Source organism: Somniosus microcephalus, chromosome 6, assembly GCF_052327205.1.
Source record: "Somniosus microcephalus isolate GS21.2 chromosome 6, FLI_Smic_1.0, whole genome shotgun sequence".
Taxonomy (NCBI): Eukaryota; Metazoa; Chordata; class Chondrichthyes; order Squaliformes; family Somniosidae; genus Somniosus; species Somniosus microcephalus.
The window spans coordinates 192,750,830-192,777,935 of record NC_140992.1 but is presented as its reverse complement, the minus strand read 5'-3'; the positions used below and the strand labels follow the sequence as shown (position 1 = coordinate 192,777,935).

Sequence of the window (27,106 nt, the reverse complement as noted above, 5' to 3'; positions counted from 1 at the left end):
GTAATTTACTTTATGCACATTCTCTGTCCACTAGGAGAACTGTACTATATCCTCATGAGCTTATTGCAAGGTTTCAGGTGCCATCAGTACTAGGAGGACTGAAAATCAGCCATTTCCCAATTCCAATAACCTCACTGGTGCAAAAACAAACGTCAATGTGCAAACACTCTCATATTGGTTTCTGGAAGAGATAACGACCATGTGGCGTTATCTTACTGAAGGCCTCACTGAAAAGCATCTGCGCATTATAACTTTGCTTTAACACATTGAAAGGTTTAAGTTTGCAATGCTGGAGGGCCTGCCATTGGCAAGCAGCCATTTTGCAACTTTTACTGCTGGAGACCGTTTCAACCTGTCCAGCTCTGGAAGGGTAACGTCACACTGGAAAGCATCACTTCCAGTCACCAATAACCTCTCCACATCAATAGTGGATGCATACCGTGCTATCAACCTGTAGGCACAAATCTATCAAGAATGCCAGACGTGGGAAAAAAGATAAACGTCACAGTAATTAAAATGACAGCTCCTAGTAAGAGGCAGCTTCATGTTTTTTCTTTCAATCTTCATTTACCCTACAAGATGGTATCTGATCTAAAACAGTGGCAACCACCAGCATGTCCTATTTTGCAATCACATTGCAGGTAAGCACTGCGTTAACTGGATAGGACTCCAAACCGCACCCCGGAACTTGGACTCGGCACCTGTCCAAAAGACTAAATGCAGAAACACCACTGTGCCCCCCGCCCTGAAAAAAATATTAATCTACAAAAGGAACGCTCACTCAAAAAAAAAACTCAGCTACAGAAATCAGTATGGATTTCAGTGTAAGATGTAACTAACAAGTGTAAATGAGTGAATCACGAGGTGGCAAATATCAGTGAGGATAGCTATTCATCCACAGCAGCGCAGTGCCGAACAATTTAATTAAAAAGACAAATTGCCAAGATTTAAACTTTATTATACCATAATGGGGGGGGGGGGGGGGGGGTCAGTGCAACCTTAGCTGGATGATTAAATACTACTTGGCTACTCAGTCAGAGCCTGGCAGAATCACTTGCTTCACACAGGTGGCTGCTTTAAACACTATTCACCTATGCCCATGATTTACACCAATTATCCTATGCTGAGTAAAACCTTTCACCACTCAGTTTCTTTGCACATCACCCTGCATGTGCAGTGCGGTGAAGTGAAACAAGTACAGACCTCGCAGAAAATTGTCTAGAAGGCCCAGGACCAAGCAGATAGGAGCAGGAGTAGGCCATTTGGCCCCTCAAGCCCACTCAACCATTTAATGAGATCATGGCTGATCATCCAAATTCAGTACCCTGTCCCTGCTTTCTCCCCATATCCCCTGATCCCTTTAGCCTCAAGAAATATATCCAACTCCTTCTCGAATATATTTAATGAACTGGACTCAACTGCCTTGTGTGCCAGAGAATTCCACAGGTTCACCACTCTCTGGGTGAAGAAATTCCTCCTCATCAGTGCTAAATGGCTTACCCCTTATCCTTAGACTGTGACCCCTGGTTCTGGATTCCCCCAGCATCAGGAACATCCTTCCTGCATCTAGTCTGTCTAGTCCTATTAGAATTTTATAAGTTTCAATGAGATCCCCTCTCATTCTTCTAAACGCTAGCGAATATAAGCTTAATCAACCCAATCGCTCCTCATACCTGGGATGGCAGGAATGACGTATCAGTCTGGTGAATCTTTGCTGCACTCTCTCCATGGCAAGAACATCCTTCCTCAAATAAGGCGACCAAAACTGCACACAATACTCAAGGTGTGGTCTCACCAAGGCCCTGTACAACTGCAGCAAGACATCCTTGCTCCTGTGCTTGAATCCTCTCGCTATGAAGGCCAACATACCTTTTGCCTTCTTAACCGCCTGCTGCACCTGCATGCTTACCTTCAGCGACTGGTGCACAAGGACACCCAGGTCTCGTTGCACTTCACCTTTTCCCAATCCATTGCCGTTCAGATAATAATGTCTTCCTGTTTTTGCCACCAAAGTGGATAACCTCACATTTATCCACATTATACAGCATCTGCCCAATCACCCAACCTGTCCAAATCATACTGGAGTTTCTCGGCATCCTGCTCACAGCACACACACACACCCAGTTCTGTGTCGTCTGCAAACTTGGAGATATTACATCTAGTTCCCTCGTCTAGATCATTTATATATATTGTGAATAGCTGGGGTCCTAGCACCGATCCCTGCGGTACCCACTAGTCACTGCCTGCCACTCGGAAAAAGACCCGTTTATTCCAACTCTTGGCTTCCTGTCTGCCAACCAGTTCTCTATCCAAGACGGTACCTTACCCCCAATCCCATGTGCTTTAACTTTGCACGCTAATCTCTTATGCGGGACCTTATCGAAAGCCTTCTGAAAGTCCAAATACACCACATCCACTGGTTCTCCCTTATCTATTCTATCAGTTACATCCTCAAAAAATTCCAGATTAGTCAAGCATGATTTACCTTTTGTAAATCCATGTTAACTTGGTCCGATCCTGTCACTGTTTTCCAAGTGCTCTGCTATTACATCTTTTATAATGGACTCCAGCGTTTTCCCCACTACCGATGTCAGGCTTACCGGTCTATAATTCCCCGTTTTCTCCCTACCACCTTTTTTAAATAGTGGAGTCTATAGAATTTTGGATGACGACCAGCAATGCATCTACTATTTCTAGGGCCACTTCCTTAAGTACCCTAGGATGTAGATTATCAGGCCCTGGGGATTTATCAGCCTTCAATCCCGTCAATTTCCCGAACACCATTTCCCTACAAATACTGATTTCATTCAATTCCTCCCTCTCATTAGACTCTATGTTCCCAGACATCTCGGGAGGTTATTTGCGATGTCGTTTGTGAAGACAGAACCAAAAGTATTATTTAATTGGTTTGCCATTTCTTTGTTCCCCGTTATAAATTCCCCTGATTCTGACTGCAAGGGACCTGCACTTGACTTCACCAATCTTTTTCTCTTCACATATCTATAGAAGCTTTCAGTCAGTTTTTATGTTCCCTGCAAGCTTACTCTCAATCTATTTTCCCCCTCTTAATTAATCCCTTTGTCCTCCTTTGCTGAATCCTAAACTGCTCCCAATCCTCAGGTTTGCTGCTTTTTCTGGCCAAATTATATGTCCTCTCCTTGGATCTTATGCTATCCCTAATTTCCCTTGTTAACCACAGTTGAGTCACATTTTTTTGTTTTATTTTTATGCCAAACAGGGATGAACAAATTCTGTAGTTTATCCATGCGATCTTTAAATGTTTGCCATTGCCTAGCCACAGTCAACCCTTTAAGTAACGCTCCCCAATCCATCCTAGCCAACTCGTGCCTCATACCATCGTAGTTTACTTTATTTAAATTCAGGACCCCAGTGTCCGAGTCAACTACTTCACTCTCCATTTTAACGAAGAATTCGATCATATTATGATCGCTCCTCCCCAAGGGGCCTCGCACAACAAGATTGCCAATTAATCCTCTCATTACATAATACCCAGTCTAAGATGGCCTGATCTCTAGTTGGTTCCTCGACATATTGGTCCAGGAAACCATCCCGTATACACTCTAGGAATTCCTCCTCCACAGTATTGTTACTAATTTGGTTAGCCCAATCTATAGATAGATTAAAGTCACCCATGATAACTGCTGTGCCCTTATTGCACGCGTCTCTAATTTCCCATTTAATGCCATCCCCAACCTTAGCATTACTGTTTGGGGGTCTGTATGCAACTCCCACTAATGTTTTCTGCCCCTTGGTATTGCTCAGATTCCACATCATCAGAGCTAAGGTTGTAATGCCTTCCATGATCAGGCTCTCAAAAGGAATGACCCCCCTGGGCTGCAGGCACCTTCAGCATAAGTCGGCACCTTGAAGAGTATATAGAAAATATGTGGAACCCCCCCCCCCCCCAAAATGGTAAAACTATGGTACTGCTTAATGTCACACTGAAATGGACAAGCCGTCAGTCTCACCCTGCGTCCTTGTTCCTCTGTACGATAAGCATGACGATACAGGCAAGAAAACACTGCTCCAGGGGGTAGCATCTCACTGGTTTGATTCCAACCCGGGGTATGGCACAGCCTGGAAGCATCACCCTGGCACTTACGATAAAGAACAGGATCCAGTCTGAGGAAGGACACCATAAGATATTGTTAGAAGACTCAATAATCCCATTTTATGTTGAGATTCCCAATAAAGTCACCACTCGCTCCCCAACGGCACTTGTATCATTTCTGATTTACAAACAGAACAGCTTGCATTATATAGCGCCTTTAACTTAGAAGGCATCCCAAGGCACTTTGCAGATGGGGGGGGGGGGGGGGGGGGAATACAGATAAATGGAACAGATTTGGCAACAGAACTTCATTCACAAAGGTTACAGCCAAAAACAAACTGGCTGCATGAAAAATCTGATGCAGTTTGTGATGAGTTAAAGCACTAATTTGAGAACTTTTTTTTTTAAATAAAGGGAGAGGGATACTTTCACTAACTTATTTACTATATATTGATGGCAAAAATCATGGGGGGGTGGGGGGAGGAAGGAAAAGAAAATTACACTACAAAACAATTAAGTATTGTTTCATTGATTTAGCCTCAAGCTGCTCCCATGACCACTGACCAGACTTGCACTCACCAGTTAGCCAGTTCGTAGCACATTCACCTCTGGTCAAGAGTTCAAATCACTGAACAGTGTTTGTTTGATAGATAATCTAGGGTGGCATTCCCCCAAAAAAATTGCCAAAAAGAAATTTTAATTTGTTACACTTCAATGAACATACTAAGGGCGGGCCGCACTTTAACTGCGACCTTTAACTTGAAGACTGCCTGCCTGTTCCAAGTGGTTCACTATCTGGAGGGGGAGCAGAGAGCTGTCCTCATGTCTTGGTCAACATTCCTCCCTCAACCACCACCAAAATGCAGATTTACTGTTTGTGACCCTGCAGATTGGCTGCCAAATCTGCCCACAACAGTAACTGCACTTGTGAAATGCTTTGAGACACATTACCCAACTCAAGTGCCATCCAGCTCAAAACGTCATCCTAACCCAAGTTTAGAAGGACCAAGGTCTAAATGGATCGCTGGACATGGCATCCGTATTCAAGTACAAACATTTCACACATCGGTCATTACATTTCACTGAAATCTGACATCAGTATCCTGAGGAGTGACCCTTAAACACTCATTTTACAGGGGTGAGCTTAACATGTGGTGTGTGTAATTTACTGGAATTAATTATTCCATTCTTCACACAAAATCACTTCGATGTCATTCCATCTTTACCAGTTCCTGGCATCTCCAACACAAGTCAGCATGGGAAATTAGTAGAAGCACGCTCTTCTCTTATGGTCTTGCTTAGCATTGCACTGCAATGGACATTATAGAAACATAAAAGATAGCAGCAGGAGTACGCCATTCAATGCGATCATGGCTAATCATCCAAATTCAGTACCCGGTCCCTGCTTTCTACCCATATCCCTTGATCCCTTTAGCCTTAAGAAATATATCCAACTCCTTCTTGAATATATTTAATGTACTGGCCTCTACTGCCTTCTGTGGTAGAGAATTCCACAGGTTCACCACTCTCTGGGTGAAGAAATTCCTCCTCATTTCTGTCCTAAATGGCCTACCCCTTATCCTTAGACTGTGACCCCTGATTCTGGACTCCCCAACCATCAGGAACATCCTTCCTGCATCTAGTCTGTCCAGTCCTGTCAGAATTTTATAAGATTCAATGAGATCCACTCTCATTCTTCTAAACTCCAGCGAGTACAAGTCCAATCGACCCAATCTCTCCTCATACGTCATTCCTGCCATCCCAGGTATCAGCCTGGTGAATCTTCGCTGAACTCCTTCCATGGCAAGAACATCCTTCCTCAGATAAGGCGACCAAAACTGCACACAATACTCAAGCTGTGGTCTCACCAAGGCCCTGTACAACTGCAGCAAGACATCCTTGTTCCTGTACTCAAACCCTCTCGCTACGAAGGCCAACATGCCATTTGCCTTCTTAACCGCCTGCTGCACCTGCATGCTTATCTTCAGCGACTGGTGCACAAGGACACCCAGGTCTCGTTGCACTTCCCCTTCTCCCAATCTATTGCCATTCAGATAATAATCTGCCTTCTTGTTTTTGCCACCAAAGTGGATAACCTCGCATTTATCCACGTTATATTGCATCTGCCATGCTTTTACCCAATCACCCAACCTGTCCAAATCATACTGGAGTTTCTCAGCATCCTCCTCACAGCACACACGCCCACCCAGCTTTGTGTCGTCTGCAAATTTGGAAATATTACATCTAGTTCCCTTGTCTAGATCATATATATATGGGGCCCAAGGACCGATCCCTGAGGTACCCCACTAGTCACTGCTTGCCACTCGGAAAAAGACCTGTTTATTCCAACTCTTTGCTTTCTGTCTGCCAACCAGTTCTCTATCCAAGTCAATACCTTGCCCCCAATTCCATGTGCCTTAACTTTACACGCTAATCTCTTATGCGGGACCTTATCAAAAGCCTTCTGAAAGTCCAAATACAAGACATCCACTGGTTCTCCCTTATCTATTTTACCAGTTACATCCTCAAAAAATTCTAGTGGATTAGTCAAGCATGATTTACCTTTTGTAAATCCATGTTGACTTTGTCCGATCCTGTCACTGTTTTCCAAGTGCTCTGCAATTACATCTTTTATAATGGGCTCTAGCAGTTTCCCCACTACCGATGTCAGGCTTACCGGTCTATAATTCCCCGTTTTCTCTCTACCACCTTTTTTGAATAGTGGGGTAACATTAGCTACCCTCCAATCCATGGGTACTGTTCCAGATTCCATCGAATGCTAGAAGATGATCAGCAAAGCATCAACTGCTTCTAGGGCCACTTCCTGAAGTACCCTCGGATGTAGATCATCAGGCCCTGGGGATTTATCGGCCTTCAATTTCCCTAACACCATTTCCCTACAAATACTGATTTCTTTCAGTTCCTCCCTTTCATCAAACCCTATGTTCCCAGACATCTCTGGGGAGGTTATTTGTGTCCTCCTTTGTGAAGACAGAACCAAAATATGTATTTAGTTGGTCTGCCATTTCTTTGTTCCCCATTATAAATTCCCCTGATTCTGACTGCAAGGGACCTACGCTTGACTTCACCAATCTTTTTCTCTTCACATATCTATAAAAGCTTTTACTGTCAGTTTTTATGTTCCCTGCAAGCTTACTCTCATTCTATTTTCCCTTTCTTAATTAATCCCTTTGTCCTCCTTTGTTGAATCCTAAACTGCTCCCAATCCTCAGGTTTACTTCTTTTTCTGGCCAATTTATATGTCCTCTCCTTGGATCTTATGCTATCCTTAATTTCCCTAGTTAGCCACGGTTGAGTCACCTTTTTGTTTTATTTTTATGCCAAACTGGGATGAACAAATTCTGCAGTTCATCCATGCGGTCTTTGAATGTTTGCCATTGCCTAGCCACCGTCAACCCTTTGAGTGCCATTCCCCAATCAATCCTACCCAACTCTCGCCTCAGACCATTGTAGTTTCCTTTATTTAAATTTAGGACCCTAGTCTGAGTCGACTACTTCATTCTCCATCTTAATGAAGAATTCGATCATATGTTCGCTCCGACCCAAGGGGCCTCGTACAACAAGATTGCTAATTAATCCTTTCTCGTTACATAATACCCAGTCTAAGATGGCCTGATCTCTGGTTGGTTCCTCAACATATTGGCCCAGGAAACCATCCCGTAAACACTCCAGGAATTCCTCCTCCACAGTATTGTTACTAATTTGGTTAGCCCAATCTATATGTAGATTAAAGTCACCCATGATGACTGCTGTGCCCTTATTGCACGCTTCTCTAATTTTCCTTTTAATGCCGCCCCCAGCCTCCGCATTACTGTTTGGAGGTCTATATACCACTCCCACTAACGTTTTCTGCCCCTTGGTATTTCTCAGTTCTACCCATACAGATTCCACATCATCAGAGCCAATATCCTCTCTTACAATTGTGTTAATCCCTTCTTTAACCAGCAATGCTACCCCACCTCCCTTTCCTTTTTGCCTATCTTCCTGAATATTGAATTCCCAGCCTTGGCCATCCTGGAGCCATGTTTCCGTAATCCCAATCAAATCATATCTGTTTACCTCCATTTGCGCAGCTAATTCATCCACCTTATTACGAATGCTCCTCGCATTAAGACACAAAGCCTTCAGGCTTGTTTTTTTAACGCTCTTACACCTATTAGAATTATTATTTACTGTGGCCATGTTTGATTTAAACCGTTGATTTCTCTGACTGCCACTTTTGTTTTTCTCCTTCCTATCTTTTGCTTTTATCCTTGTTTCCCTTTCCTCTGCACCCTTGCTCAGGTTCCCAATCCCCTGCCATTTTAGTTTAAACCCTCCCCCAGAGCACTAGCAAACACTCCCCCTAGGACATCGGTCCCGGCCCTGCCCAGGTGCAAACCATCCGGTTTGAACTGGTCCCACCTCCCCCAGAACCGGTTCCAATGTCCCAGGAATTTGAATCCCTCCCCCTTGCACCATTCCTCTAGCCATGTATTCATCTGAAATATCCTTCTATTTCTACTCTGACTAGCACGTGGCACTGGTAGCAATCCTGAGATTACTACCTTTGAAGTCCTATTTTTTAAATTTACCTAACTCCCTATATTCCGCTTTTAGGACCTCATCCCGCTTTTTACCTATATCATTGGTACCTATATGCACCACGACAACTGGCTGTTCACCCTTCCCTTCCAAGATGTTCTGCAGCCGCTCGGAGACATCCTTGACCCTTGCAACATCCAGCTGTCAGTCTAATCCTGCCTCCCTGTTCATCAGTACAACAGGCATGACCACCTCAATATAAAATTACACACAACAGGGGAACAAACAATTCAGCAAATTTCCAATCCAATTCGCAACTGGATGAAGCATTTGAAACATTCCAAGCTGTTATTATTTTTATTTATTTATTTATTTATTTTTTAAACTGAAAAACAAGGAGTCAATGCAAAAAACAGCAAATTTGGAATACTAACTGTACAGTACTGTTGATTCAGCAGGGCATTGGTTTATCAACTGTATGGAGCTTCTGCTTATTCATCAGGGTAAGGATTAATCACTATGAGGTCGCCCTTTATTGCATTTATACAAGCTGTTTTCAAACATGTTCAAGTTGCTAAATTATATAGAATGGGTTCACTCACAATCTACCCTGAAAGTCATGAGCATTATCTGTATGCTTCATCTGTACCTGTTCCCCCGCCCTCTTGTGTTATCAGCCTTTCCCTCCCGATGTTTGTGTCAAACAGAGGTAGATGGGTCATGAGGGAATTGTCTCAATCACCACTGTCCCCGGACCTTTGGAGGTCGGAGAGCAATTTCCCCAGAGTTTCCAACCTCACCCCTAAATTTGCCTCACACAAGGAGATTGTGGGCTGCATGGAGGTGATGGTGTACAGAGGTCACACCATGCCAGGAGGGGACAGGCTCGATGGACTAGCTGGTCTTTGTCCTTTTACATCCATTTGTACATTCTTAAGGGCCTCGCATAGAAACATAGAAGATAGGAGCAGGAGTAGGCCATTCGAGCCTGCTCCGCCATTCAATGAGATCATGGCTGATCATCCAAATTCAGTACCCTGTCCCTGCCTTCTCCCCATATCTCTTGATCCCTTTAGCCTTAAGAAATATATCCAACTCTTTCTTGAATATATTTAATGAACTGGCCTCCAGCGCCCTGGGTGGCAGAGAATTCCACAGGTTCACCACTCTCGGTGAAGAAATTCCTCCTCATCTCAGTCCTAAATGGCTTACCCCTTATCCTTAGACTATGACCCCTGGTTCTGGACTCCCCGGCCATCAGAAACATCCTTCCTGCATCTAGTCTGTCCAGGCCTGACAGAATTTTATAGGTTTCAATGAGATCCCCTCTCAATCTTCTAAACTCCAGTGAGTATAAGCCCAATCGACACAATCTCTCCTCATACGTCATTCCTGCCATCCCAGGTATCAGCCTGGTGAATCTTCGCTGCACTCCTTCCATGGCAAGAACATCCCTCCTCAGGTAAGGCGACCAAAACTGCACACAATACTCAAGGTGTGGTCTCACCAAGGCCCTGTACAACTGTAGCAAGACATCCTTGTTCTTGTACTCGAACCCTCTTGCTACGAAGGCCAACATGCCATTCGCCTTCTTAACCGCCTGCTGCACCTGCATGCTTACCTTCAGCGACTGGTGCACAAGAACACCCAGGTCTCTTTGCACTTCCCCTTCTCCCAATCTATTGCCATTCAAATAATAATCTGCCTTCCTGTTTTTGCCACCAAAGTGGATAACCTCACATTTATCCACATTATAGTGCATTTGCCATGTTTCTGCCCAATCACCCAACCTGTCCAAATCGTACTGGAGTTTCACGACATCCTCCTCACAGCATACTCTCCCACCCAGCTTTGTGTCGTCTGCAAATTTGGAGATATTACATCCAATTCCCTCGTCCAGGTCATTAATATATATTGTGAACAGCTGGGGTCCTAGGACCGATCCTTGCGGTACCCCACTAGTCACTGCCTGCCACTCGGGAAAACGACCCGTTTATTCCAACTCTTTGCTTTCTGTCCGCCAACCAGTTCTCTATCCAAGTCAATACCTTGCCCCCAATCCCATGTGCCTTAATTTTGCACGCTAATCTCTTATGCGGGACCTTATCGAAAGCCTTCTGAAAGTCCAAATACACCACATCCACTGGTTCTCCCTTATCTATTTTACCAGTTACATCCTCAAAAAATTCCAGATTAGTCAAGCATGATTTACCTTTTGTAAATCCATGTTGCCTTTGTCTGATCCCGTCACTGCTTTCCAAGTGCTCTGCTATTACATCTTTTATAATGGACTCTAGCATTTTCCCCACTACCAATGTCAGGCTTACCGGTCTATAATTCCCCACTTTTTCTCTACCACCTTTTTTGAATAGTGGGGTAACATTAGCTACCCTCCAATCCATGGGTACTGTTCCAGAGTCTATCGAGTTCTGGAAGATGACCAGCAATGCATCTACTATTTCTAGGGCCACTTCCTTAAGTACCCTAGGATGTAGATTATCAGGCCCTGGGGATTTATCGGCCTTCAGTCCCATCAATTTTCCTAACACCATTTCCCTACAAATACTGATTTCTTTCAGTTCCACCCTTTCATCAAACCCTATGTTCCCCGGCATCTCTGGGAGGTTATTTGTGTCCTCCTTTGTGAAGACAGAACCAAAATATGTATTTAGTTGGTCTGCCATTTCTTTGTTCCCCATTATAAATTCCCCTGATTCTGACTGCAAGGGACCTACGCTTGACTTCACCAATCTTTTTCTCTTCACATATCTATAAAAGCTTTTAGAGTCAGTTTTTATGTTCCCTGCAAGCTTACGCTCATATTCTATTTTCCCTTTCTTAATTAATCCCTTTGTCCTCCTTTGTTGAATCCTAAACTGTTCCCAATCCTCAGGATTATTGCTTTTTCTGGCCAATTTTTTACGTCCTCTCCTTGGGTCTTACGCTATCCCTAATTTCCCTTGTTAGCCACGGTTGAGTCACCTTTTTGTTTTATTTTTTATGCCAAACTGGGATGAACAAATTCTGTAGCTCATCCATTCGGTCTTTGAATGTTTGCCATTGCCTAGCCACCGTCAACCCTTTGAGTAACATTCCCCAATCAATCCGACCCAACTCGCTCCTCAGACCATCGTAGTGTCCTTTATTTAAATTGAGGACCCTAGTTTGAGTCAACTACTTCATTCTCCATCTTAATGAAGAATTCGATCATATTATGATCGCTCCGACCCAAGGGGCCTCGCACAACAAGATTGCTAATTAATCCTTTCTCGTTACATAATACCCAGTCTAAGATGGCCTGATCTCTGGTTGGTTCCTCGACATATTGGTCCAGGAAACCATCCCGTAAACACTCCAGGAATTCCTCCTCCACAGTATTGTTACTAATTTGGTTGGCCCAATCTATATGTAGATTAAAGTCACCCATGATGACTGCTGTGCCCTTATTGCACGCTTCTTTAATTTCTCTTTTAATGCCATCCCCAACCTCCGCCTTACTGTTAATTGTTTAACACTTTAAATGTTTACCTTTCTCTTTCAGATGCCAATTGATGGCACTTGTATTTACAGCATTTTTCGTTTTGACCTCAGATTTCTAGCAGTTGATGTTTGAGTTTTAACGGCTCATGGCTTGATTACAATGTACTTAAACACATAACTTTACAAACTGGTAGGACAGGCGGCAATGCTTACTTCCAGTCACGGGAGATGAAGTACTGCAGCTCAAGTAGGCGGTGCTCACACTCCTCCACCATCTTTTCTGTGTACAGGTGTTCCATCAGACACGATAGGATCCTGCCAATAGAAAATATGGCAAGCATTAGCACAACAGCTTGGTGTTTGATCCATTCCCCAAATACAGGGCTGTCGCAGGCAAAGTGCACAACCACGTCACGTGAGCAGCTTTCCTCAGCATGCACAAGAAAGAGTAAAGTTTTACTGACAATCACACCCTGTTACTGGTGTCAATCTGTACAAGTACCCAGCAGCTTTTCAGTTTAACAAAGTGCATTTTGTTTCTGTTAATATATTGCTCCATGTCTTCTGAAGGCATTGACTCCTGCTGGGGTACTGCTCCATGGTCAGTGGCAGCTCTTTGGTACATAGTTCCAAGACCGTGTTGGTAGGCTATCTTTCCATAGGAAACTTAACAGTTGAATCCAATACCGTCTTCTGCCAACATGCACACTTTCCATTGGGAGCCATTGGATAGTGAACAGGAAAAGTAACCCTGGCTAGTCCATGGTACTGAGGCACCCCAAATAGTGTCCTGGTTGAGGTCAGCTGACTCAACATAGGTCAGAAATTGAACCTTGGGCCAGAGTGGTTTAGTGCTGCACTGGATAATGCCTTGACCCACATAGCTGTTGGGAACATGGGCACAGGAGTAGGCCATTCAGCCATTTAAGCCTGTTCCGCCATTCAATTACATCATGGCTAATTTGTACCTCAACACCATTTACCCAACTTTGTTCCATATCCTTTGATACTCTTCCCCAACAAAAATCTATTGATCTCAGTCTTGAAAATTTCAATTGACCCAGCATCTACAGCCTTTTGGGGAGCGAGTTCCATATTTCCACTGCCCTGTGCGCGGAAGAAATTATTCCAGAATTCACTCCTAAATAGCCTAGCTCTAATTTTAAGATTATGCCTTGTATTCTTTTATCTGGATTAGAGATTCCAAAAATTTGCTGCAGTTAAAAGCATAGACATAACATACAGGAGCCTGAGTCTAGTATCTCATGCAAACGCTATACACCCCAGGTTAGAGCAGCAATCCCTCTGTCTGTTTCACACAGATTGGACAAACATCATACTTTCTGACTTACATCGGGTCTCCATTGCGTATGTGTTTGCAGGCTGTTTGAATGACCGACTCACAGGCTTCATTCAGTGCTCGATCAATACGGTAATCTGCACCAGGGTCTGTTTCTTGAATTAGGGACTGCAGCTGGAATGGGAGCAGAAAGGGCATTAACATGCATAGACTAACTAGAAACCAGGTCACTGAGACAATACAGGGTTGTTTACAGGTGATAATCAATTCCTTCGAGCCAACCACATCCTCCCAAGCTCCTTGACCCTCAAGTCCCTCCATCCCCTAACAGTCTGAGTTTGGCACTACATGCTATTGATGGTGAAATTACATCAGTTTACCTCTGGCTGCATCCTCTGTACAAATAAGGTGAAACTTTTAACTGCATTGTTTTGTAGAGCTTGACAATGATATCCAGATCGTCACTGCACTCAAACATCCACTTCACCATTCAGCACCAGATGACATGCTACTTGCTGACATTATGCAGAGATCTGCTTGGATTTTTTTTTTGGGGGGGGGGGGGGGGGGAAGGAGACAAAGTTTATAAAAAGAATGAATCCAGAATAGCCACACACAGAATGAGGTTAGCCACTACTGAAAAATCAAACGTCTCATTAAAAGCACACCCTCCTGTGCTGACATTTAGTTTTTCCGTGTAATTTTATTGGGAACAATGTGACGTCTTCCACCGACAAAGGCCAACAACACCTGCACAGCTGTCAACAGCTGCTCTCGGTGTGCAGGAAACACTACCTTTGAAACTGGCTTTCCTGTGCTGTGCAGTCGCTCCCTTCAGCAGAAAGTGAACAACTTCACTTTCAATCTTGCATTAACAGTCAAATGATATACTGTGAATTAAACACCCAATCTACAGGTTAAAAGACCATGATTTTTCTACCCATCAAAATACTCACTGCCTGCTGGCAGCTCTGCCCCAGACTGCCCTTGTCTCCTCGACCCAGTCTCATCAAGCAGTGCAATGTCCGGCCCTTCCGGTGTAGGCCTGAACAGTGGAGTTCGATCTCACTGCGACAGTTAAGGACAATCTCGGGGTTTAGTGAGAAATCCTCCATCAGCATTCTGCGATAATCCAACATCTCTCCCTGGCACTCGCCGCTCACCTGTCGACCTGTCCGGTAGGAGAGATAAAACAGTGGATCGGCATTTTTGCATACAACACAGTACGTGAGCAGGAATCGTTAGAGGCACACCCCACTCCCGAGCACCTCCTTATGATTGCATGGCGAGCATCTCCTGCTGCTGCTCCCCTACCGTGGGGTATGAAGAGAGTAAAACTCAAGGCAGTTCATGTACTGTGACCAAGCCCCACTTTTGCTGAGCTCTATTGCTGTGGCCAAAGGGCAGGCACACACCAAGCTCCCAGAATTCAACAGCACTGAAATTTGGTTGCAAGGTGCAGAATTCTGATCAAGTGACAGTACCCTCCAGGTGCCAACAACACAGTCAAGATTAGGAACTAGGGAAGTCACACATTAAGATGCAAATGGTTTTTTGACAACTCTGAAGGACAAACTCAGGGTTGCCCACCTGTCTGGTTATGAACTGGTCAGTCTGGTATTTCCACTGGGTTGTCTTGGTAATATTTTAAAATACAGGGTATCAACTCTGATTTTCTAAATCCAGTCCTTTTTTTTGGGCCCGGTGTGCAGGCATCGACAAGCAAAGGAAACATCAGAACTCAAGCCATGACCCTGCGCCACTCCTTTTCTCCCCACTCTTCTGTTTCGATCTTTAAAAAGATGGCAGACCCTTCCACAAACATGCAATATCCAAATTGAGTTTGCTGCCCAGGGCTGCATCACAGAACAGCAGAGATCTCCAGAAAGCTATATTCGGCCCATATTAGCTCCCTGATCCAGTCTTGTACATGTCTGAATGTCCCTCCCCCTTCAGTCAGCTGCTACTTAATGACTCTGGAGGCTGAAGTTCCTGCTCGAGAAGCCTGATCAATGCAATACCCCAACTTCACAGGGCAAAGTACAGAATCACACTTCTTTTAAAGCGGAGCTCAATTAATTTAACTACATTGTAACCTACAGATATTGTCAGTGTTTAGCTGAAATGTTCAATGCTCTTGGTTCAGGCTACACACCTAACTGCAAAACAGTGCCAGCAATTGTTAGCACTTACCTCGGTGCACAGAAGATTCCAGACAGAGCAGCAAGTAGGAAAGTCGAGCCTCGCGGGCACGTGGCAAGTTGTCTGCATTGCACCGATATTTCCTGAGGTCAACTTTGCACGCCTTGGCCAGGGAGTAACTCACTTTGTAATCCTGAGCAATCAGCTTCTGTCGTGTTGTGAGTGCCTCGCGACACTGGAAAAGAATAGAAAATGTCAGCAACCCTCAAATCCAGCACCACACTGAAAACAGAAATTTGACCTTTAACAAGCAGGTCCAGCAACAGCATGGAGGATGGCACCCCGGGTTCACGCAGCAGGAAAGGCGTAAGAGAAACTCCAGGCTTCAAACTCCTATTTAATACACACAACACTCCTCTAGCATCAGATTTCCCAACACTTAGCTTACATTTTATTCAGAGAACTCTCACATTTCTGTTACTGAATTTTGTTGTGTATGTACCTTTAAGAGAATAACTGGTCTCAGACTGCAGTACCGGCAGTGACCACCCCTGTATAAAAGGCGCTAGTGAGCCTCTGGTTTTCAGTTTCACTATTGACTTCCATCATTAAAGACCTGTTTTGTTCAACTCCTGCTGTCCGTGTCTCAATCATTCACGGACGTAATACTGGCGACGAGCAGATACGAACCTACCTACAGTCTGCACCACCTCCTGGGATCCATTCTTACAGCGAAGTGAGCAGAGGTCGAGGCCAGAAAGAAAACAAAGTAAGAGGCAGTAGAAACGGGCGTCGACCGTGGGCATCCGCCCCTGTGTTTGCGGAGTTGAAGATTGCTGGAGAAGCTGTCGGAAGCGGGGCCTGGTTCCTGTCGACGGTGCTTCAGCTAATCAGGCTGTTGGCAGGTAGTGCACTGATCCTTCCTGGGCTGCGGCGGTCGCGAACTCGAGCGGGTGGTTTGCAGCGGGGCCGAGCAGCGTTGTCAGGAAGGAGAGCGAGAGAGCGAGAGCGGAGCACACAGGGCGCGGCTAGTGCTACAAAGCCGGGCTGCGTATAGACCCGCGAAGAGGGAGGCAAGAGTCCCACAGGGTTGTTCCACGACGGGAAAATAATTTTAAAAAGAAATATTAAACGCGCAAGAAACCGCGAGGAGCTGCAGGTTGCAACGGGAACCGCGGAAAGCAGCGCTAACAACAGCGGGGAAGGCGGCAAAGCGCGGGAGGCGCCATTTTAGATTTGCAAGATGCCGAAGACTGGCTGTATCACTGCTTTTGATAATACAATAGAGACTGGACCACGTATGTGGAAAGAGTCGAGGTATATTTCGAGGCAAACGAAATAGCGGAGGAGAAAAAGGCATCGATATTGCTAAACTTAATGGGCGCTAGAACGTACGGCCTATTGCGGGACCTGATTACTCCAGCCAAACCGAAGGCGAAGAGTTTTAACGAAATTGTTGCTGTCCTACAGGAACACCTAAACCCTGCACCGCTGTTGATAGCAGAAAGATTTAAATTCCACAGGAGAACTCAGCATAAAGATGAGAGCAATGCTGAGTACCTTACGGAACTACACAAGCTATCAAAGCACTGCCAGTTCGGAGCAAGACTGGCAGATACCCTACGGGACAAATTTGTCTGTGGACTCCTGAGTGAAGGAACACAGAAGAAGTTACTCTCAGAGAAAGAGCTGACGCTAGATAAGGCTTTCAGCGTGGCAGTATCGTATGAAGCAGCAGCCAGGGGAGCTGCAGAAATTCAACAAAAACCACAGGAATACGGCACCCACGAAATGACACGGGGATTTGCAAAATGTTATCGCTGCGGCAGAACTAACCATGACCAGAAGGACTGCTGGTCCAAAGACAAAATATGCAGGCAATGCGGGAAGCTGGGACACATTGCACGAGTTTGCAGGTCTGGGAAGAAGACCAGCGACAACAAAAAGGCTACTAAGGAACCGTACAAGAAAGTACAAAAGATGACGGACAGTAGTTCCGAAGACCAGATGAGCGATAGTGAATCCGGGAACAGGAGACTAAGCTGTCTCAAACTTCACAATGTAATCGCAAAAGAGGATCACCGAACCATTTGGGTCGCCCTCACGATAGCAGGGTCCCAAGTTAAAATGGAATTGGATACAGGATCAGCGCTAACCGTCATGAATCGACGAGACTACGAGCGGCTATTTTCACACATACCCTTGAGAGAGACATCCATCGTCTTGGCGACGTATACGGGGCAAAAAGTATACCCCAGAGGAAAAATAAGGGTGCCTGTCGAATACAACGGCAAGAAAATACGGAAATTGTATCTCTACATACTGCCAAATGGTGGACCACCGTTATTGGGACAGGAATGGATCAGGAAGATAAACATAAATTGGCACTCCATTCATGCAATGACGGTGGACGGTAAAAAAGATGAAGACGTCACTCCTGGACGATTGTCAACAATCTTAGCTAACGCCAAGGAGGTATTTCAACAAGAACTGGGCATGCTTAAAGGCGTAACCGCCTCGATAAAAATTGAAGAGAATGCAGTTCCCAAGTTTTTCAAAGCAAGACCGGTACCATATGCAATTCGCCCAGCCGTCGAGGCAGAGCTGGAGAATCTGGAGAAGGCAGGCGTGTTGTCTAAGGTCGACTGGAGCGAGTGGGCGACACCCATCGTTCCTGTCATGAAGAAAACGTTAAGCAATAAGTCCGGGGAGCCAAGGAAGATTCGCATCTGTGGGGATTTCAAGGTGACGGTGAACCCAGTCCTTCACACAGTACAATATCCTCTTCCAAGGATAGAAGACATCTTCGCCTCACTGTCTGGAGGGAAGCGTTTTACAAAAATTGACCTAGCACAAGCATATTTGCAGATGGAGGTTGAAGAGTCCTTTAGGAAGTATCTCACGATAAACACTCACAAAGGTCTTTACCAGTATCATCGATTGGTATTCGGAGTAGCATCGGCTCCGGCGATATGGCAAAGAGCGATGGAACAAGTCCTGCAAGGGATTCCGGGGACTCAGTGTTACTTGGACGACATCCTTGTGACAGGTGAAGATGACAGTGAACACCTTAACAACCTAGAACAGGTGCTCACTAGACTACGGGAACATGGGCTGCGAGCCAACCGCCCCAAGTGCGAATTTTTTAAGAAACAGATATCGTATTGTGGCCACGTGATTGATGAAGAGGGGTTACATAAGTCCCCTGATAAAATTGAAGCGGTTGTTAAGGCCCCAGCGCCTGAAAATGTGTCGCAACTGAGGTCATTCCTCGGATTGGTGAATTACTACCATAAGTTTTTGCCGAATTTGTCGACAATCCTGCACCCACTGAACGCCCTGCTACGAACGGGGGTAGCATGGAAATGGAGCGATGATTGTAAGCGGGCCTTTCAGAAGAGTAAGGACTTAATCACGTCAAGGGAAGTATTGGCTCACTACAACCCAGCACTGCCGATCAGACTGGCGTGTGATGCATCTCCCTACGGCATTGGGGCGGTACTGTCACATAAATTCCTTGATGGGTTAGAGAGGCTGATAGCTTTTGCGTCACGGTTGTTAACTTCTGCCGAGAGTAACTACGCCCAGATTGACAGAGGCCCTCAGCCTAGTGTGGGGGGGGGGGGGGGGGGGGCGGGGGGGAAGAAGTTCAATCACTACCTGCACGGTCAAAAATTTACTCTACTAACCGATCATCAACCTCGTCTCCATTTTCAACCCTCAGAAGGGCATACCGATAATGACAGCACAACGGCTGCAGAGGTGGTCCCTTTTCCTAGGGGCACACCAATATGACATCGAGTACATAGGAACTAAACAGCATGGAAATGCTGATGGATTGTCACGCCTACCGTTGCCGACGGTGGAAGAAGACGACCTTGCAGTGGATCCAATGGAGTTATTCCACTCGACCATAGTCGAATGTCTCCCTGTGACGAATGCAAACATAGAAAAGGAAACACGGAATGACCCGACACTATCACGGATCTATGATTTAACGGTGAAGGGATGGCCAGCACATGGCGAAACACTGCTGCCAGCATTCTCGCCGAGAAGAGAACAGCTGTCAGTGTGCAGCGGAACCTTGATGTGTGGATCCAGAGTAGTAATGCCACCTAAGTTGACGGATAGAGTGCTCAATGAGCTTCATGAGGGTCATCTGGGTGGGGTAAAAATGAAGAACTTAGCCAGAGCGTTTGTGGGGTGGCCGGGAATCGATAGAGAAATCGAAGAGATGACCAAGAGCTGTGCAGGATGCCACAAGGTCCAAAACGCCCCACCACAAGCTCCTCTGCATCCATGGGAGTGGCCCTCATCTCCATGGCAAAGGGTGCACATTGATTTTGCTGGTCCCTTCATGGACTCGATGTTTTTAATTGCGGTGGATGCACAAAGTGGCCAGAGGTAATAAAAATGTCCTCAACCACCACGGAAAAAACTATCACAGTTTTACGAACCATATTCGCCAGGAATGGGCTGCCTGAACAGATTTGCTCTGACAATGGACCACAGTTTGTGTCTGAAGAGTTCCGGAGGTTCTTAAAGAACAATGGTGTTAAGCATTACACATCTGCCCCATATCATCCAGCCACTAATGGATTGGCCGAGAGGTTTGTCCAAACATTCAAGGCGGCTATCAAGGAAATGTGTAATGAAGATATACCCCTACAACACAAGGTGGACAACTTCTTGTTTGCCTACCGGAATGCGACACATGCGGTTACCAACCAAACTCCAGCCATGATGTTCTTCAATCGAAGACTACGATGCCGCTTGGATTTGGTTAAGCCAAACGTCCGACGAGACGTGGAGAACAGGCAGTTTCAGAATATGAATGAAAGGCCGACCAGGAGTTTTAAGATTGGTCAACCAGTTTTGGCCCAGGACTACCGCACTGAGAAATGGCAGCCAGGAACGATTTGTACACGGCAAGGACCTCTCATGTATACCGTGGACGTTGAGGAGAGCATTGTAAGACGCCATGCTGACCAGATTCTAGAGTCACTGGAAAACGTCAACTCCACACCACGATCTGATACACCTGGTAATGAAATCGACGTTCCAATTGCAGCTACCGTAGAACCGGTAATATTGGAAGATGAACCAAACGGCGACATTGATCCCGACTCAACATTGCCAGAAGAACCTGATACCCCAAAGAGGCGTTATCCAGACAGAATCAGGAAGCCGCCTCAAAGACTGAACTTATAATTGCTTAAACTTAACCAATGTATCTAGCAACCGTAATTGTGATTGTAATTAGTTATCATTTAGTTGTTAAATGAATGTTATGTACTGTTCATCTAAAAGGGGAGGAATTGTTGTGTATGTACCTTTAAGAGAATAACTGGTCTCAGACTGCAGTACCGGCAGTGACCGCCCCTGTATAAAAGGCGCTAGTGAGCCTCTTTCAGTTTCACTATTGACTTCCATCATTAAAGACTTGTTTTGTTCAACTCCTGCTGTCCGTGTTTCAATCATTCACGGACGTAATAGATTTCACAGTGAAAATAGAAATATTAAACTAGTAAAAAAGTGAATTCAAAATACTCAACCTTGATATTAAAATCTTCTCTCTCATTTATAAATCCCCCCCCATGTGCTTGCCTCACCCTATTTTTGCAGCCTTCTCGAGCCCTACACCCCAGCTCTCTCTGCTCTTCCAACTGGCCTATAAGCCACCATTCCACCTCAGTGACACAGCTTTCAACACAACCCTGCCCTCCAACTCTCTTCCTAAATCCACTCCCACCTAGCTATATCTCTCAGTCACACCCCCTTGGTCACCTCCCCTAACTCCTGTCCTCCTCCTGATCAGTGTCTGTTCCCCTCTCCTTTTTGTGAAGCCCTCTGGGATGTTTTGCTATGTTAAAGGTATATACTCAAGTTCAAGCTATTGAGGCTGAAACTGCAATTGGGACTTAGTGCAGTAAATTTACCAGTTACTGTCATGCTGTGCAATCAATGTCCAGGACTGGGAAAGATACTAACCCATACTCACACTGACTGAACCAATGCATGCATCAGCAAACTGGCTCTCTTCTGGTTAAGAACCGAATAAGATGGGTCTCCAGCAGCTGCCAGCATTGAAAAGATTACTGGAATTACTGCATTTTTCTAACTACATGGTATATCCTCCAACCTTAATAAAAAAGGTTCTTGCTGCTAAGCAGTACAATTCAATCAAAATCTACAATTCCTTACATTTTAAAAGACAAAGATTTCATAACCTCAATTCCCATTAACACAGCAGCGAGGCAATCTCCACTCCAAGTACCCAACTGCTGCATTGAAACCGTCGGGCCCTAGGGAAGCCCCATCACAATTGTTTACCATTGATGGATACTTTCTGAAGACTTGACCCTCTGCATAGCTTTTCTTGTGTGTGTTTGATGGCATAACCGGGTTTAGTTGGAGACATTTGCAACAAGGACAGACATCTCAATTTGATGGAGCGGACGTGGAGAATCTGTACCGGGCTTCCAAATGAAAATCCTAGATTTCTCATAGCCTAATGCAAGTTAGTTATTGGTTTGAACCTGCATACAAGGACCAGAGTACCAGATGACATTGTCTAGAGGAGAGCTCCACATGTATGAGTGGTGTAAGCACCCTTGTCGCAGGTGTGGATGCGCAATTTTAAAATTAAAACCAGGGGAGTGCAGATGCATTCCGTGCCCCTGACTAACATGGAGGTCTGGGTCAACGTTGGGCAACTCGTGATGTGGCTCAAGTCAAACACTTGCAAAAGAGCCAACAGCCCAGCAGAGGGTAGAGTACACAAGACTGCAACGGAATTTGCTGTTGAGACCTTCTCTTGTTCCAGTGCAGATCAGATGCAATTATCAAGTAACTGAATGTCTGTAACCCTGTGACCCTCAGAGCAGGGGTGTCTGGGCAATATCATGGTCAGTCTTTCCTGACACAGGTATTGACTTGGTCTTCTGAGCACTGAAGAGGAATGTGCCATCTTCTGCCTGCTTCTTCCACCCTGTAGTGCACATGAATTATCCAAGAGACAGAGAGCAGCAGGTCATTAAAGGACACAATAACAGGGCAATTAAAAAAAGAACCAAAACACAGTCAGTTCTCTGGTGAAAATTGCTTCCAATGTAAAAAGAAAAATCAAAATCCACATTACTGATATGAAGCTGGATACAAACAGGTTTTAAACAAAAATGCTGCCACTTTACAGTTTCACATTGCAAAAATCAGAACACTGCGCAAATATACCGACCACCAAGTCCCCACCTCCAGAGTGAGATCAGTTTCAGAAGAGACAATAACTGTTGGATGTAATTTTCTAATTAACCGCAATTTACAAATGAACACGGTAAATTCAGCAGCAGGTCACAAAGTTCCATCTTTGTAGGGCTATTAATATAAAGAGATCATTAATGCACTGACCCAAATTTTAAGAATTCAAACACCTGCAGATATATCACTGTTCACCGTTCAGTAATTTCATTCATGTTAAGGAAATGCGTCTCAAAAACAAACACAAGTACCCTCATACACACTTTACAGTAAAACAGCAAATTCACTGTAAATAACACATCCTGCAACAGAATGGCCTCCTGTGATATTAGTTACTTGCACGGAGCAAACTCCAGTGAATGTAAGTTTGAATGCAGACAAATGGCAGCTGGGCCATGGCAGAGTGTGAACATTTCTACCAGCAGCTGATACACAAATGTTCGAGTGATTAGAGGGTCTGAATTTGTTCTGTAACTGGTGAATATGAAGTGTGAAAGGGAATGCTAAGTAACTGCCTCTTCTCTTCTGCTCAAGACCGAAGTCTTTATTTTACTGCTCACCGTTTGAGGGATCACAAGGAACTGTAGGAGAATAACAGTAACTAGAAATTGGTTTAAATCTGGATTGTATTGGGCATCAGAACAGGAAAAGTAGATGGGATTATCTAGCTTCAAATCAAGTCTTATTTTAAATGATAATGCAGACATGCATGCTAGGTCTGAAAAATTCCAGGCTGCATTTTGTCTGCCATTTTGTAGATGAAATCTTGGTGCTCCTTAACCATGCATTCAATTAAATTCTACAATTCTGGAGGGGTTGTGCTTACACAATGCACACTGTGGAGGAACACTGCTAATGACTTCCAGCATCTAAAACGTGGCACATGTAAAGCTGCAAGCAGCAGCTATGCCATTTAACAGACACATTACAAACAAAACCCATCTGCTTTTCATTTCCTTAATAGCTTGGCCACATTTAGAACGGCATGAATTTAATCTTTCTGCAACTCAGTGGTCGCTACATTACCAACCACTAACCTAGATTTTGGGACCGTAGCTTTTATTTCTAGAGAACTCTCCCCATCTTTAAGCACACAGTAAAGAGAAGCACATATTCACTTTATGAATGAATTACATAAACAAGCAGCAAAAAATAAATACATTCAGTTATCCAGAGTGGGTTTTGTCAACTTATAAGCATGTGGGCTAACATTCTGGACAAGTCCAGGATTAGAGGGGACAGCTAGTGCTTTAAGGGTGTAAAGTTACATCTGACATTCCCATAAACGACATCAAAAACTTGTGACATGGGGAAATTAATGCACAAAATTTTCAACTAGCAGTATCTGCAACAATGGGAGAGTATAAAGGTGCAGTTGTGCTTTCAAGCTCCAGAACCAGGAGCTTGCAGGGGTCATCCTTGCATAAGGATAATTTGGAGCTGCTCAACACTCAAATGAAGAGCTGCAGATTTAATAGGTCAGCCATCCCTTTAGACCTTACTGGGTTATATAGGAGGGGTGGGGGATGGCCATCCTAGGCCCAATTTATGAATCACTATTATGGACATTGATTATTGCACAGGAGCTGTGGGTAATACCTCAATGCCTTGAAGACTGGCTAAGGCAGGATTCAGGTAATAAATCCCAGACTTCTCACTCATTGTTCTCAAGTCTTTGTTCAAGGAAGCACACAGGTGACCCAAAGATCCAAAAGCATTTCTTGAGATCCTGTGAAAATTAACAAGGAATGTACTGTCTGCTAAACTCGGCAAACTAAATCTTGGAGTTTTGCAAGGAGCACCTTCCTTGCTCAATTTTGTCCCAAGCAACACTGAAAATTATTCTTGGAAATAGTACATTCTCATCCAGGTAGGCTGATTTATAAACACATGGGCGTGTACAACACAAGGTCACAGATATTGTTCAGTCAGGTGCACAGGTGTACATTTAACCTGCAGGTGAGTGCAGAAGAGCTCTGTATTTAGTACAAGAGGCACTCAATGAAAATACAAAACAAACATTAACCTTCAAAGTACAGTATTCTATTGAAACAGGAAAGGTCTCCATTGTGGCAGGATTGAAAAGATCAACTAGGCACACATGCAGTTGCTGAACATTACAATTGAAGTCCAAATATTATAAGCACAGTAATACTAAACAAATGGGCATGTCTAACGGACTAATTTGAGTACAGAAAGAGTGGTTGCGGTCACTGCAAAGGATGAAACACGCCAGTGAGAACTGGCTAATGAAACACATTGAACCAGCAACTGGAAACTTGTACCAAAAAAGGAAAGATATTTGTTAAATTTAACATTTCAAACAAGACCAAGATACAACAGGACATAAAGGGATGAGAGGGCAGTAAGGACCCTCAAACCTAATTGACAGCTTACCTTATCACTCATGGCATCTTCAAACTTGTGGTTGAAAAGGCACTTATACACTCGGCCCTCGCCACCCTGAATCTATGGAGCAAACAAAAAGGCAGAACATCAATGGCCGCCAGTAAGTAGTGTTGGAAAATAGCACCAAACAGGTGCAACTTAAAGCTGAATACCATGTACAAGATGAAGCCAAGAAGAAACTGAAATTGCCAAACATGCAGGACTCCTAGTGTTAGAATCCATTTTGTTCAGAGTGCGAAATAAATGCAAGTTGTTGTTGCATTGGTCTAGTTGCTCAAGAATCAAGTCAAAGGACACAGATTCTGCTTCAGTTTCAACATCGTCGTAAGTGTTACCAGAAATCCTGAGACTCCCTGCCCATCCACTCCCAGGGTTGATCCTAACTATGGGCTCAACCCACCAGCTAGAAGGGACTTAAATCTCTGACGCCAGGCACCCAGGTCGAATGACCAACACAGCGTCACTCAATGTTATGCTAGGAGCCCACACATTATTCTACACAGTGATCCTGTGCAGGTCATCAAAGGAGATGGTGTGGAGATCCTCCACACCACAAAAAGAAAAATTAAGTCACTGTTCTTCTCCCTCCCACGTAACATCTAGCGGTCTCAGTAGACTGCCAGGTCAGTTTCCCCTCAAGGCAAAGATACCAAGGAATGGCACAAAAAATACCACAGCTTATACAATGCTTTGGAAAACTGCTTTCTAAATTTGTTGATCGAATAGTTGGACTACTTCATGTACAATGGGAGTTTCCCTCCATAATCAAGAATACATTATTAATACAGTAACCCAGGATTAGATTGCAAGGTTGTCACTAGGAACTGAAGAAATTTGCCACCTACCAGCTAAGTGCATATCAGTCCCAAATTGGTGGTGATATAACGGAGCGTGCTGTAGGCAGTGAAAGCACCTCTTCCAATGATCGATATTTCCCTCTTCTCTCCCCCCTCCAAATGCAGACTTGTCTCAACATCTTGACGTTCTAAAAGATATTTTATTTGAAATTCACTTCCCTCCCCTAAAAATGAAGTTACTGAACACTGAAGCTATATTCTGGTATGTTTGGAAACATGAATCCCTTCACAGAGACTAGAGCCTGTGACAGTGCACAATTATGCAGGGTCCCGAGATCTCCTCTACATCTGTCGACGATAAAGAATTGAAACAAACTGCAGCTCAGTTAAGTTGCAAAATCAGAAAGGAAAGTAAGTGCGTGGAAACAAAAGCAAGGCCAGGAAAGGCACTTGAGATACCCAGTTATCTCTCAGATTTAATACTGCTGAGAACAATGACAGTTAACACACAAAAGCAGTTGTGAACAATTCACAGAGGTAACTCTTGGGATTCAACGTCTTGAATCATCAACCTTGGAGCACTCTGACCATAATAGGTATCTTGTGATTTAATTGGAAACACTGTCTAATTTTGGTTCTTTGAGGAAACCAAGACCCAGATTAAATCTGTTACATTAAAAATCAATTCCATCAGTTACAGCTTGTACTCAAATCTTTTATTTCGAAGGGGTAGGCCATTTAAGACTGAGATGAGGAGGAATTTCTTCACTTAGGTTTGTGAATCTTTGGAATTCTCTACCCCAAAGGGTGCTGAGGCGTTGAGTATAGTCAAGGCTGAGATAGATAGATTTTTGGACTCTCGGGGAATCAAGGGATATAGGGATAGGACAGGAAAGTAGAGTTGAGGTCGAAGATCAGCCATGATCTATTTGAATGACGGAGCAAGCTCGAAGGGCCGTATGACCTACGCCTGCTCCTAATTCTTATGTCTGCTCTTATAAAGGAACTATATAAATGCAGGCTGTTATTTGAATTTTAATAGCGCCTGTTGGGTGTACGTTAGAGCGCAACACAAAGATTTTAAGCAAAATGACAATCAAATCT

The 27,106-nt window shown here is 44.4% G+C and overlaps 1 protein-coding gene across 5 annotated transcripts in view; it reads right to left on the bottom strand.

The window, feature by feature from the left end:
- Window positions 1-27,106, bottom strand: part of glg1a (golgi glycoprotein 1a) — a 150,941-nt gene that overhangs the window by 36,332 nt on the left and 87,503 nt on the right. For all 5 annotated transcript variants that reach the window (XM_085991133.1, XM_085991130.1, XM_085991131.1 and 2 more), the window contains exons 6-11: window positions 25,194-25,265; window positions 15,591-15,774; window positions 14,354-14,568; window positions 13,450-13,571; window positions 12,311-12,412; window positions 3,990-4,143 (exon numbers count right to left, since the gene is read on the bottom strand). In XM_085991133.1, coding sequence (XP_085847259.1) covers window positions 3,990-4,143; window positions 12,311-12,412; window positions 13,450-13,571; window positions 14,354-14,568; window positions 15,591-15,774; window positions 25,194-25,265 — 849 coding nt within the window. The remainder of the gene's footprint in view (window positions 1-3,989; window positions 4,144-12,310; window positions 12,413-13,449; window positions 13,572-14,353; window positions 14,569-15,590; window positions 15,775-25,193; window positions 25,266-27,106) is intronic.